This window comes from Crocuta crocuta, unplaced genomic scaffold, assembly GCF_008692635.1.
Source record: "Crocuta crocuta isolate KB4526 unplaced genomic scaffold, BGI_CrCroc_1.0 scaffold613, whole genome shotgun sequence".
NCBI classification, from domain to species: Eukaryota; Metazoa; Chordata; class Mammalia; order Carnivora; family Hyaenidae; genus Crocuta; species Crocuta crocuta.
In genome coordinates this window covers 397,108-410,861 of record NW_027528880.1, presented here as the reverse complement: position 1 = coordinate 410,861, position 13,754 = coordinate 397,108, and the positions used below count along the sequence as shown (strand labels likewise).

Below are 13,754 nucleotides of genomic sequence, written 5' to 3'. Positions count from 1 at the left end.
ACCCGCTCGGCTCAGGGATGTGTGCCGTAGTGGCGATCACAAGTACGAGGGCTTCCTTCTCTTCTCCACTCAAGCGGAAAAGCCCACACCCCTCCTGACCCTTCCTGCTTCCCCCAGCACCCTCCCGGGGGCTGACCTCCCTCGCAGGGCGGCAGAGCCCTCTTGTGGGAACGGGGGGGTCCAGTCCGTCGCCTCCCCACTGACCCTGTCGGTGCTGCTTTAGACATTCGCCTGACAACTGTTGTGCTCACGTTCCCATGACACGGCCACACTTGGGAGCCGACACTGGGCCACCTTCCACGTCCACACGTGGAAAGCAGCTGGGGGGGCGGGGCCTCGATGTGAACCCCAGGCTTGGGGCTGGGACGGAGCCCGGGGCTTCGAAAGGGCCAACGCTGGACTGTCTTGGATGCCCCTTAGCTGTGACCCTCTCCAAATGGTGACCGAGTCCCGACCCCACCGCCGCCACCCCCTGGGCCCCAGGACCTCCGACGGCCGTGCTGGAGTCTCCGCTTCCCCCGGGCACCTGGCGGCCCTTACCTGCCGTGGTAGCCGGCGGTCACACCCGCCACGGGCACGTTGGGACAGTGCATGAAGAACACGAAGATGGCCAGCAGGCTGGTCACGGTGCAGAAGAGGCACAGCTTGATGATGCTCGCACCGCGAAGCTTGAACTTGTTCACGAAGAAGCCACCCAGGAAGGTGCCACCGCCGCCCGCTGGCACCACCAGGTACCCTGCAGCAGAGGGGACGGGCTCGGTGAGGGCTTCGGGGACCGCGGGGGCGGGGCAGGGCTGGGGGAAGGCCAGCGGCCCCCTGCCCGCCTGATCGGGGCCCGCCCTGGACAGCTGTGGTCCAGCACACCTCAGCCTCTGCTGAGCCCGCCCGAGAGCCCCATCCGGGGAAATCCGCGGCAGGTGCCGTTTCATACGAAACTGGGATTTGTTGGCACGTGGCTCCCAGGCGATCCAGGGACAGGGCGCAGATGGGAGGGGGGCTCGGTGGGCCTGTCTCTCCAGCAAGGACCAAAGCCAGCTCTGACACGGACCCCTTCCAGCCCTGGGGGTGCAGCACAGGGGACCCGAGAGCAAGAGGCGTTCTGGGCGGGGATGTCGGCACAGGGCGGGGGCCGCTTTGGGGAAGGGGAGGCAGTTGTGGATGGAGCTGAGAGGCCAGGCAAGGAGGGGTGTTTGGGGGCATGAGATGGGGGAATGGGGCCCCTAACCGAACGCCTAGGTCCTGTGCTGGAACAGAACCCTGAGGGCTCGGGGGCGGCCTGCACTGGCCCATGTGCTGCTCAGAAGCTCCCCACCTTCCACACGGGGTGCTGACCCTCCCGGCCAGGATGCCCCCTTGTCTGGTAACACGTCCTGCCTGGTGTGTTCTCGGCAAGGGCAGCGGGCACCCTAAGCAGGGCCCTCATTCTCGGGGAGGCCAGCCTGGCTCTGGCCACAGAATGGCTCTGGCTGGGCAGGTCCAGGGGCTCCAGCCTCACGGTCCCATGAAATCCTGGGATGCCAGCCACCTGGCTCACGGGTGAGGCAAGGTGAGGGTCTGGGTCCTCAGGGGGCGCCACTACCCAAACCCTTTCTGCAATAAGCCAGGGACGATGGAGGTGCTGAGCAGGTGGCACAGACGAGCTGAGCTGGCCCGAGCCTCCCAGCTGAAGCGGATCCTGGCCAGGAGGTCAGCACCCGCGGTCGGTGCCCCCCACCTCTCGGGAAGGACCATCAGATCCACGAACAGCCCCACGCCCACTCCGGCGGCCTTCCCTGCAGGACCACACGCCCTGCATGTCCTCAGGAGGAGAGGAGCGGTGTGGACTCGTACCGAGACTCCAAGGAGCCCTCGCTCATCTGAGAACTCATGAAAAGTCAGCGGACACCCAAGGTCCAGTGAATTTTCTCACCAAACAAGGTGGCAGCTTCTGAGGCGCTCAGGCTGAACTGAGACTCCAGGAACTTGGGGCCAAACGTGGACATGCCAGCGATGAGTGTGGCCTCAGTGGCCCCGGCCAGGCAGAGCAGGATGAACGTGGGGTTTTTCAAAAGGAGCCAGATGGAGCTGGATGGGGAGACGAGAGAGAAGAGACAGAGGGTCAGAGTAGGCCAGAGGGGAAATGCCCGTCCAGAGGGCAATCAGTGGGCTGGGGAGCCGGGGGCCTCCGCATCCCCCCCAGAGCAGTCAGGAGGGCGTGTGAGGCTGGTGGAGAACCAGCTCCAGGAAAGGAAGCCACGAAATCAACCTTATCTCCACCTCGGCCACAGTTCAGCTCTGGCATGGGGAGAAACCCGAGCAACCACACTGTGGAATCACTTGGGGGCAGAGCCAGGAGCGGGGGGCTGGGGGAGGCGGCTGTCCCCAAGTCCAGGACTGGCCAGGTCCCTGTGGACGGGGACCGGCACTGAGAGCTAGGGTCCCTTCTCAGCCACCAGCCCTGGAGAAGGGGGGACGGGGGGCCCTCCAAGGCACCTCTGGGTGGCGCAGGCTGCTGTGTACTTTAGGGGTGCTGTTGTGGGTCCTGAGGAAGGACCTCTGCCCCAACCTGCCCGTTCCCCAGTGAGGCCAGCCTTGCGTCTGTCTGGAGATCAGGAGGGGAGCCCTGCACGGCCCTGGGGGCGCTCTCGGCCTCAGGTCTCACCGCGGGGTGGAGAGACCTCTGTGAGCACCCGGCCCGCTGCCCGCCTGTGTCCTCGCCGAGCGGCGGGCTGGGCACCAGGCCCTGCCCCACTCCACCTGCCCTCGCGTGTGCACATTCTCCGAGGGCCACTCACTCCCTCTTGGGGGTTCAGGCCGAGCAGGGCAGGCGCCCAGGTGCACCGACTCCACGCGCAGCACAAAACACAACACGCCGCCCTCGCAGGGCAGTGAAGGACGCGCAGCTTGGAGTGGGAAACGTATGAATTACAGCTGCAGGGTGTCCGGAAGCTCAGAAGCTCAGCCTCGAGGGGCGGGGGCGGGGGTGAGCCGGTCGCCTGAGCACAAGGCTCTAGCGCCTGTTTTTCTGATTTCCCAGCAGCCGGGCGGCAGGTGCCGGGACCTGCGCACAGAGGTGCCGGCTGGTGCGCTTCTGTCCCTGGTCCCAGGGGTCGTGCGGGCAGGGGGCAGCGTTTTCCCTGGAGCCCCGGGTCATGGCAGCGCAGACCCTCCCTCTCCCGCACCTACGAGAAAGCAAATCCTGGCACTAAATGACTATCGCCAGCCTGCCGTGGGGGCGGCTCTGGGGGTTACACCCCCCGAGTCTGCAGCTCAGGGCTGTGCCGTGGGGGCAGCCCGCCCTCGTGGGCCCTGGCCCCGCGCAGCCAGCTGCTGGTGAGGCTCACGCTGGGAGGGGCCCCGACGGCCCTGCTCACATCTCGGGGGACCTGTCGCAGGCCAGCAATTGCACCTTGGAAAGCAGGGTGTGCGGAGCAGCCGTAGCCAGGCTCTGCACCGGGACACGCGGCCGCGAGCGAGCGAAGGAAAGAATTCCACGCGGCTCGCGGCGTCTGGCCCACCCCAGGGCGGCACACTTGCAAACTGACTTTCCAGCTGGAGGACTGGAAACGATGCTTCCTGGTTAATTGTTTGGGTCCCGTGTCCCTGAAGGGAAGAAGAGGGGTGCTGGAGGGCAGGGGCTCTGGGGCCCCCTTCTCTGTCGGGGCTCTCAGGCCCTGCTGTGTGTGGGGGACGCCCTGGGTCTGGCTGGTCTCTACCCTGAGCCGTGTTCACACTNCCCACGTTTCTTAATCCCCGGCTCTAGGCTGCTCTGCTGAAACCCTGCGCTGGACTTGCGGGAGAGCCCGCCGTGACGCCGACGGAGAGCACACGCGCCAGTATTTACTTCGTCCCCGGCAGCGGCTGGGGGGCTAAGCCGGACACACACCTCCGTCTCTCAGCCCGCTGTCCCCAGAGCTGCTGACCTGCTGGGCCCCGAGTGCCGTGTGCGGGCCACTGGCAGCCCTGCTCTGGCTCAGAGCACTTCTCTGTGGGTGCGGGGAGACCCTCCTCTCCACGGGGGAAGCAGGGCCGTGGACAGCCGCAGCACGGGGGCTTCCCTCGCAGGCCGCCTTCGGCCCCGGTGCCCCTTCACCCTCTCCCTGGGGAAGGCAGGCAACGGGGACTCATTCCTGCCACCAATGTCCCCTGGCCCCGCGAGGCCAGTGAGACACGGCCATTCCCGGGCTCTGGCTCCAGAGTCCAGGGGGGCAGGGGAGTACTCGGTGAGGCCGAGGAGTCAGGCTGGTGGCCGTCCAGGGGCCTCCTTCCCCATCCCCGGGAGAGTCCCCTGTGCACCGCCTGGTCCCATGAAGAGGGGTGTGGGTGGCCAGGAGTCCCCCAGGCTCCGAGTCTCCCTGAGACCAGAGCAGGCCAAGGTTATTTCCTCCCAACAGGACATCAAGGCCACAAAACAAGACTAGGCCACACACAACGGAGAGGGGACATGACCAGGTCACACACAGGAGGGAGAGGGGACAGACCGGGTCACGCACAGGAGCAGTGGGGGCTGGTGCAGGACAGTGAGGGCAGAGGGCGGGAGACAGTCCTGACCCTTCCGGGCTCCTCAGACCTCGAGGCAGAGAGAGGGCACGGGCCCAGGAACCCCAGGCACATGCAGGTGACCTTAATGAAAAGGTCAAGGACACAGTGGAGTGAGGAGCTGGGGCCCCGGCCCTCCATCAGAACCAGATTTCGGGGCTGAGGCCTCGAGTCTGCGGGGCCACAAAGGAGGTTTAGAAGCTGTGTGCTCACCACAGCCCTGGAGGGGCCACACAGACTCTCATAGCAGGGGCCAAGGTCCAGCATGTGCGGGACCCACGGCACGGGCGCACGGCACGGGTCCCCCACGAGGTGCTTACAGAGGCAGGTCTCTGATGGTTTTCCCAAAGTCGGGGTTGGTGGCCGCCTGGTGGCCGCTGTCCTTCAGCTGCTTTGTTTCTGACACTCTCATGACCACGTAGCGCTGGGAGCCTGGAAGGACACAGACGTCAAGCTTCAGCCCCCCCCCCGCCCCCCAGGTCTGGGAAGGCCCCGTGGATAGAGGGCGTGGGGACAGACGTGGCGTGGGCGTGCACCTCGGTGACCGGTGACCAGCTGGCAGAGAAGAGGAAGGTCACGGGACACAGGACACGCGCTGGGAGCAGCCAGGGGGGCGCTCGCTCAGGCTGAAACCAGCTGTCCTGGGCGCCCCCGCGGGGAGGAGCCGCATGGCCGGGGGCCCTGAGGCTCAGCTGCACGTGGCCGGGGGCCCGGCAGGGCAGTGGAGAAGAGCCCGGACTCCCCCGGGGTCCCCGCCCCGCAGGCCCAAAGGAGGAGGGGACAGCGACGCACCCACCTGGCAGCTGCCGGGGGTAGCCGAGGATGGGGACGGCGATGAGGAGCGCGGCGGCCCCCGCGCCCAGGAAGCCCACCCACCAGGCACCGACCCACAGCGGGCTCTCGGTGGTCAGCTCCGTCCTGCGGGGGGAGACACTTGGGGTCAGCGTCCTGCCCACGTGCATTCAGGGCGCCCACACTGGGCATCCTGCACGCTGGTCCAGAAGACCCTAACCCAGGGGTCTGGAGAGCTCCCGGCGGGGGGACACGGGGAGGTGTGGGGGCGGAGCGCCGCACGCCACGGAAGCCCGCACCCCTCCCACCCCTGGCCTCTGTGTCTCTTCCATCTGGCGGCTCCTGGGTCATAATCTGCTTAATAAACCAGCAATCTGACGCGTAAAGCACGTTCCTCAGTTCTGTGAGCTGTCCTAGCTGCTCCTGAAACCCAAGAGTGGGGCCACGGGAACCCTGATTTGCAGCCGGGCAGGACAGACGTCGTGGGGACTCAGTGCCTGAGGCTGGAGTCTGTAGGGGGTGGTCTCCTAGGGCTGAGCCTTCACCCGTGAGGTCCGTGCTGACCCCGGGAAGTCTGTCAGGCCAGAGGTGAATTTGGGATCCCTGACGGGTGTCAGAAGAGACCCGCCTGGTGTGGAAAACCCCACACAGAAGCTCACACCGGCAACACAAAACCTGCTCTCAGTTCCGCAAAGGGTATTAGAGAAATGGTGACCTGGTCTCGTCTGGTTCCGGGTCCCTGCCCCCCACCCCCAGACCCCAGGGGCCACCAGAGCTGGGCCAGCCTCCCCAGACCCCAGGGCTGCCCCCTAGACCCCAGGACTGCCCCCCAGACCCTGGGGCCACCAGAGCTGGGCCAGCCCCCCCAGACCCCAGGGCTGCCCTCTAGACCCCAGGACTGCCCCCCAGACCCTGGGGCCACCACAGCAGGGCCAGCCCGGGCCTCCTCCTGCTGTGTGTCCCGCTCTGAGGGAGCCACTGCCCAGATGAGGTGCCATCCATGCGGGGCAGACTCAGCTGGGGTCACTCACCGTTGGCTTACTTCTGTGTAAATATTGAGCAGGGCGCCTCCAATCAGGTAGCCGGCGGCAGGGCCGAGGATGGCCGCCGTGTAGAAGATGGCTGGGGAGAAGCAGAGAGGTTGAGGCCGGCCGCATCCGCCAACCCGGGGGGCTCGTGAGCCACCGGCGCTCAGAAGCCACGGGAGCCCACCTGAGAGGAGCCCCGGCTCCGTGGGTCTGCCCCTGCGACACGGACCCTTTAGAGCAGGGTTTTCATCCGTGCAGCCTCCGTGGTGTCTGAAATCTGGCTGCTTTTAAATTTTTCCTGGGGTGCCTGGGGGCTCAGTCGGTTGGGCGTCCGACTTCAGCTCAGGTCACGATCTCACGTCTGGTGAGTTCGAGCCCCTGTGTCTGGCTCTCTGCTGATGGCGTGGAGCCTGCTTGGGATTCTTTGTCTCCCTCTTTCTCTCTCTGTCCCCTCCCTGCTTGCGCTCTCTCTTTCTCTCTCTCAAAGATAAATAAATAAACATTAAAAACATTTTTAAATTTTCCTGACCCAGCCAACCGCAGATATCATTTGGACCCTTTCTTCCTGAAAGAGCAAAGATCCCCAGAGCCCAGTTGTGCAGGACGCGGGGGGCTCCATGCCGCATCAGAGGCCCACGGGGGTGTCACTGGACTAAGGAGACCCCAGCGTCCCTGGTCGGCACCGCTAGGTGACTGAGAGACCGAGCACAAGGTGGAAAGGAGGCTGTAGTCAGCTGGCCAGGTCAGGATGGCCCTGGAGTGCCAGTCGGTCTCTTGTGAGTGTCCCCAAGCCCGTCTCCCTGGGAAAGCCGGGCCCGGCAGGAGGGACGCAGGGACGTGGTGCCATGAGGTTGAAAACCCTGAAATCTGACCCCACATAAACGTGGGTGACTTAGCGGGAGCATGAGCCTCGAGCCTAGCCCCAGGGGCCGCATGGCAATGCCTGGCTGACCTGGGGCACGAGCCAGCCCTGGGCCTAATTACTCCATGCACCCCCCAGGCCCCCAAGATGCGCTGGGGGTCAGGCTGAGGTCGGCCGGGACCACCACCATCCCCCACGGTGGTCCCCGTGACGCTCACCTGCTGCCTCACCTGCGACCCCACGTGGCTGTCAGGGAGCTGCGCCCGCCCGTGCCCTCGGCCGCCCCACTCACCGATGTAGACTGGGGAGTAGCTAGACTTGACGTTCTCGTCTAGGTAGGTGACGCCCAGCGTGTAGAGCGGCGTGGCGCCCGCGCCGTGCAGGAACTGGCCCAGCATGAAGACCAGCCGGTAGCTGGACAGGCCGGAGGCGCGGCCCGGGCAGGCCAGGCTGTGGTTGGCTGGGCACGCGCCCACACCCTGGGCGCCCTCCGCCTCGTAGGTGCCCGCGGTGAAGTGGGGCAGTGCGAACACCAGCGAGCCGGCGCCCATGACCAGCACGCCCCAGCCCAGCCAGCGTGGCTTGTGGCCGGTCCCCCCAAAGTAGCTGACGAAGGTGAGACACAGGCAGGCGGCCACGTCGTAGGAGCTGGCGATGAGGCCGCTCTGGTAGCTGTGCAGGTCGTAGCGGCGCTCGATGGAGGTGATGACCGTGTTGATGAAGCCGTTCACCGTCATGCCCTGCAGGAAGGCGGCTGCGCACAGGAAGAGCAGGAAGCCCCTGGGCGTGTTGAAGGCCTGCAGCCACTTGGGTGCGAAGGCCCGCCAGCCACACGCCATGCTCTGTGGCCCTGCAGCCACGTAGCACATCTCGGGGGCCGCCCGGGGTTCACGCTTCCCGGCCGGCGGCTGGCACAGCGGCTGGCTGCAGGAGTCCAGGGGGCTGTGGGCGGGGGAGCACGGGACGCCGTGACTGAGGGGCGAGCCGAGGGACGCCCGGCTGCTTGGGGGGCTGTGGCCACTCCCACTGTCCACGGCTGAGAGTGGGCTCGGGAACACCAGCTGTGGCATGGACACCAGGGGCTTGTCCCCCATCGAGTGCTGAGGCATCTCTGCCCAGGAGGCCCCAGGAGCAGTCACGGAAGTCACTGGACAGTATTCCGGTGGCTGGTTTGTTCTGTGAGAAGAGTTTCTGGGTTAGAAAACTTCCATCCACCCTTGAACGCACTGAATGGCCCCCCCACCCCCCGTGCCCGGTCCCTCGGGGCAGCTGATGGCTCTGGTGCCCACTACCCAGTCTGATGGGATTTAACCTTCCTTGACCAGCCCTCTCCTGAATCCAGGGCCAAACCTCCCAGAGCCACACACGTGAGCAAGCCAGTCGGGGAGAGGGGCTGAGGCCCAGCGGGACCCAGTGACCCACCCACACTGTCCGCCTTGGCCTGGGCTCTGTCTGCTGAGCTGTGTGCTCTGCCGCTGGCGGGGGAGGGGCGTCCTGTGTGCACGCAATCTCCACACTGACCATCAAGCCTCAGTTCCCCATTAAACTCACACCCTGCTAGCTTTCTGTGCCCTTAGCATGAAGGAGACACACATTTTAGGCCAGCGCTTGGAAAGCAACGTGGGAGGGGGCGTGGCCCGCGAGAAGGTTGAAAGGGGCTTCAGAGCTGGTCTGGTTTGTTCTGAGGCTGCTGCGCTCGCTACCCAGCTGCCCACAGCAGGTTTTTCAAAGTGTAGCCGCGAACCGTGTGCGCAGGAACACGGACGAGTCAGAAGGAAGGCAGACGCTCCTTCGGCTCCTGCCGAAGCCCCAGCCAGCCCCGTTCCCTCCCCGCCCGCACCTGCCGCCGACCCAAGGAGCCGGGCTGGGGTTGGGCAACCCTGCACCTCGAGGCTCCCGGGGGCCCCCGTCCACCCCCACCCTACCTGCCATTAGAAAGGGCAGCACCCCCCGCTGGGTGCATGGCGGCTTCCCCGTGCCCGGCTGCTGGGCCGGCGCCCCCGCGGAACTAAACCGCCAGCTGCTCTCGCTCCTGCAGGAGAAGACACCCGACATCCCCTGCAGTGCAGCTGCTTCTGCTCACAGGGGCTGACGGTGTCCCCCCCAGGACGGCGTGCTGGAGCCCCGACCGCCAGCCCCCCAGAACGGGGGTGTGCTTGGAGACAGGGCCTTAGAAGAGGTGACTGAGGTGAGATCCGGGGGTCAGTGTGAGCCCCAGCTCGCTGTGACTGGTGTTTGGACTCAGGCACACACAGAGCGAACACCACGTGTGCACGAGAACACTGGCCCGCGGCCAAGGCGAGAGGCCCTAAGCAGGTCCTCCCTCGCGGCCGCACTCCGTCTCGGGCATCTGCTCCCAGACCCTGGCCTCAGAGCATCAGGCCACAGGGACTCACTTCCACCCAGTCCCCAGCACACGTGGAGGTGAGGGCATCAGGAACTGCCTTCCTGTGCACTTTTGCCAGCCAAGACTGTCAGGGAGCCGGTCAGGGAGCCTGACCTTACTGGGCCCTGAATGGGGCAAATGGTGGTCTCCCCAGAAAGGTCCACCCAGACACTGAGTGTGCCAGCACACGGACCACAGCGGGGGCCTCGCAGAAGAGAGCAGCCAGTGTGAGCCCCGGTGCGGGCGGGCTGCCGAAACAGCCATACCAGGAAGTACCACAAATGGACGTTACCCAAAATGCGGAGGCCCACGGGCCAGCCTGTGCTGACGCCACGCTGGGTTTTCCTCCATATGCACGCACACGTGCACACACACACACACACACACACACACACAATGTGTACCAATACACAAGTGCGTACGGGTCAGCGTGTGCACACACAGCCATCTGCACCGTCGCATGCACGATGCATGCACTGTCTGGAACAAGCCCCGAAGCAGAGCAGCCGGCAGGGATGACGGGCCAGTATCGGGGCCTTGGTAATTATTCATGGGTCGGTGTCTCCAGTGCGCGGTGGAGACACCAGCCGCCAGCGGACAGCTGCAGTGCCGGCGTGGGGCTTGCCTCGCTCAGCTCCACCCCTGCAGGGGGCCGCAGGGCAGGTGACTGGGAAGGATGAGGCCCTCAGCAGCGTTCAGGAGGCGGTGGGATAGCCACTTTTGTGAGTAGGGATGTCGCCGCAAGACGGTCTGAAATCAAAGCCACACAAGAGCCCTGAGTCGGTGGCGAAACCCCACCGGCACCAGCACCGTGGATGACCTTGGACGTGAGTATATACAGCTCAAGCCAAATCCTCTGCATCCCATTATTTAAATTAGCAAACAGAGCCGCCAGTGGGGGTGTTAGCTGATGACCCACGTGTGGCTGCCACCCGCACACGGTGGTTCCGCCGGGAGCCCGACTCCGGCACAACCTGTCCCCGCCAGGTCAGCAGCTGTGAAAGAGCCTTTGCCAAAAACTTACACCCGTGGTCCTGCCCCCGGGTTCCTGTGCCGTCTGGAGGCTGGACTTCCTCCTCTGTGCGGCTCTCACCCTTACGGGCCCTCTTGGTCGGAAGTGAGGAGGCAGCCCCTGCCCGGGGTCCTGGCGCTAAAGCGGGAGCAAGGAGTGGGTGGTGCTCGGCACCGTCCCCTCCCGGCAGCGCCGTCCCCTCCCGGCAGCGCCGTCCCCTCCCGACAGCGCCGTCCCCTCCCGGCAGCGCCGTCCCCTCCCGGCAGCCAGGCGGCGGGGTCCTGAGCGAGTCTGGGGTAAGCAACACCCGGAATCTCACAGCCACAAGGACGGTCCCGAGTGTCACGGGGCTTGGGGAGGACATTTCTGAGTTTGTACCAGGGTCTGGGCACCAGCGCAAGCTTAGTCTGTCAGAGCCTCTGCTCTGGATGTGGAAGCACAGAAGGTCACGCCGCAGCTTGCCGACGTGTCACCTGCCAGAGGACGGGGTCCTGCACAGAGCAGTGGCCATCGTGGCCAAGCCCAGTGGTGCAGACGCAGAGGTGCAGGCTGGACGGGCACTGAGCTGCTCTGTCTCAGCCTCCTGGTCAGCAGCTCCCTTGTGCGCAACGCTGTGGGTGACGAGGGGGTGACTCAGGTCGCCCACAGGCGTTTCTTTCCAGGATCTGCTTCCGTGAAGGCCAGAGCTGATGCCCAGTGTGGCTCAGCCAGAAGGTGACTTCACGGCTGTACTCCCTGCCGGTGGCTCTGTGGCCACTGCCCTTTGTTTGTATGTCAGGCCCCCGCGGGCCGGCCGGTGAGAAGGTGCTGGGGACGGGAGGACCCAGTGATGACAGCATGTGGAGACGGGGACCGGGCACCACAGCGGGGCTCGGGTCGGGGACTTCCTCCCGTGAGCACGTGCACAGGCGCCTAGCTTCTGTCCATGCGAACCGGCTCGTACAAAACGTGTGTCTGTTTCCCGTCTGCTGCTGGGGCCTGACTGCGGAGCTGAGCCGGGCTTGGCTGGCGCCAAGGTACCCCCTGGAGCCGGTGCAGAGGGGCCGGGCAGTGCAGCCGGACGGCAGAGGGGGAGTGTGTGGGGACATGAGGTGGCCCAGCAGGGAGCCAAGGGGCAGACCGACCCACAGCGGGAGGGACAGGCCGCGAGGGGGCTCCAGGTACAGTCCACAGGTATCCTCGCCCAGGAGGCCCCAAGAGCATCTCACCTCTGGCGACTCCTCCCCCTCTTCCCCAAAGACCCCTGCTCAGAGCCTGGCCTGGAGCCAAGGGCAGCGTGATGGTGGATTCCACCTGTCAGCCTGGTGGCCACGAGGTGTGTGGGCAAGGGCACTTCTGGAAGAAACTAGTGTCTGACTTGGTGGACTCAGTGCAGGGGGTGAACTGAGTCCGACCCGGTGAACGGCAGGACGGAGCAGCAGAGCTAACCCTTCCCTGAGTGTCTCCTACTGGGCTACCTTTGAACTGGGACATTGGCTTTTTCCTGACTTTAGATGTGAACTAGGATCACTTCTCGGCCTTTGGGCTACGATCAAGTGTAGACCTGAACTAGCACCTTGTTCTTCCCAGGTCTCGAGCCCGCCCTGCCGGCTCTCAGGCCAGACCCACAGCTTTATGTCTCCTGGGGCCCCAGCTTGCCGACTGCACATTTAGGAACTGCCAGCCTCCACAATGTGTCGGCCAAGTTTCTAATGATACATCTCTCCATATAAATATCTCCAATTGACTGTGTTCTTCTGGAGAACCCTGACTGCCGCCAACACCTGCTGCTTGGGAGGCTGTGCCGGGCAGTGGGGCTTGGGGACCCCCAGGACACTGTCCCCTCCACCAGGAGCTCACAGCCCCCCTACACCCAGGGAAGCATTTAAGAGCCAGCTGCAGACTGCCCGCTACCAATCACAGCAGCACAGGCTGCGGAGAGCACGCAGGGGCCCCAGGGGGAAGGAGGAGACCAGGGGCATCGGGCAGGGCGCCTGCCACCACTGTGGTCATGGGCACAGCGCCGGCTGAGGCCTCTCCCACATGCGCATAAGCCACTGAGATTCCCCAGTCTCAAGGGAGGGGGGGACCTTTTACCATGGAGCCCCATGCACTGCCCCAGGACGAGGGACACGGCCCCCACACGAGCCCCAGCCGTGTGACCCCCAACAGTGCCAGCAGCAGGGCGGAGCCCCCACAACTGGAGCAGACTGGGGGCTCTGTCTGGCGCCCATTCACCAGCTGCAGCGCCTGCTCACAGGCTGGGCCAACTCTCCCTGCTGCTCGGCTGCCCTCAGCCTCCAGGGGGCGCATCGGAGGCCACCAGATGCTCCGCAGGAGGCTGGGAGCGCTTTCCAGAGGCGGGAGGAGAGACCAGGCGCCCTCGGCCTCCCGCTGCGCAGGGAGAAGGCAGCTCCCTCACAGGGAGCCCAGGGGCGCGGGGACTCAGCCCACCCTCCGGGCTCTGCCAGAGGCCCTCTGCCTGCTCCCGCGGGAGACGCACCCTGTGGGATCAGGTGCCCAGGATTAGCAGCGACGGTAGGCTCTGCACCTGCGGCTTCAGGGGGCGGAGCAAGGGCGTGTGTGCGTGTGCATGTGCGGATGCGTGCGTGCGTGCGTGTGAACTCGCTCAGGAGGACAACACACATCCCTTCCACCTGCCCGAGTCCGAGCCACTGGGCTCCAAGAAGCCCGGGCACCGCTCGTCCCCACCCCACACCCCCGACAGCTGCCGCGTGGGCCCGGGGCCACCGTGCGGGAGGCTCGGGGCCCTGGTCTCACCCAGGGCGGCAGGGGCGCAGGTTCCCGCGGGCCCCTCTGCTCGCTCGCCCACTCCCCACCTGGGGTCGGCCTGCAAACTCAGCAGGCGGGAAGGACACGGGGCCACCCGACGCCGCTGGTCCTCCTCGGCCAGCAAATGCCCCCCGGGCGAGGCCTGCCCCTTCCTGTTAGGTGTCCCCAGGCTCCATCTTGGGCCCCGCCCCCCGGGGACGTGGTAGCCAGGGACACACACCGGCGTCACTTCTGCCTCCTCCCGCGCCCCAGCCGGCAGGGCTCCCTCGCTGCACCTGATGGCCCTGAGGTCGACCGCCACAGCCCATGCCACTGTGACACGGGCCACACCGCAGGGCAGCCCTGCCTGAGCTCCTGCCCCTGGGTCCCCTCCCCGCCCCCCCC

The 13,754-nt window shown here is 65.7% G+C and overlaps 1 protein-coding gene across 1 annotated transcript in view; it reads right to left on the bottom strand.

The window, feature by feature from the left end:
- Positions 1–10,309, bottom strand: part of SLCO4A1 (solute carrier organic anion transporter family member 4A1) — a 16,021-nt gene extending 5,712 nt beyond the window's left edge. The window contains exons 1-7 of the mRNA XM_077756840.1: positions 10,009–10,309; positions 7,493–8,376; positions 6,342–6,432; positions 5,315–5,436; positions 4,839–4,950; positions 1,910–2,064; positions 541–736 (exon numbers count right to left, since the gene is read on the bottom strand). Of these exons, the coding sequence (XP_077612966.1) occupies positions 541–736; positions 1,910–2,064; positions 4,839–4,950; positions 5,315–5,436; positions 6,342–6,432; positions 7,493–8,376; positions 10,009–10,034 (1,586 nt within the window). The 5' untranslated portion in view covers positions 10,035–10,309. The remainder of the gene's footprint in view (positions 1–540; positions 737–1,909; positions 2,065–4,838; positions 4,951–5,314; positions 5,437–6,341; positions 6,433–7,492; positions 8,377–10,008) is intronic.
- Positions 10,310–13,754: the final 3,445 nt, after the last annotated feature.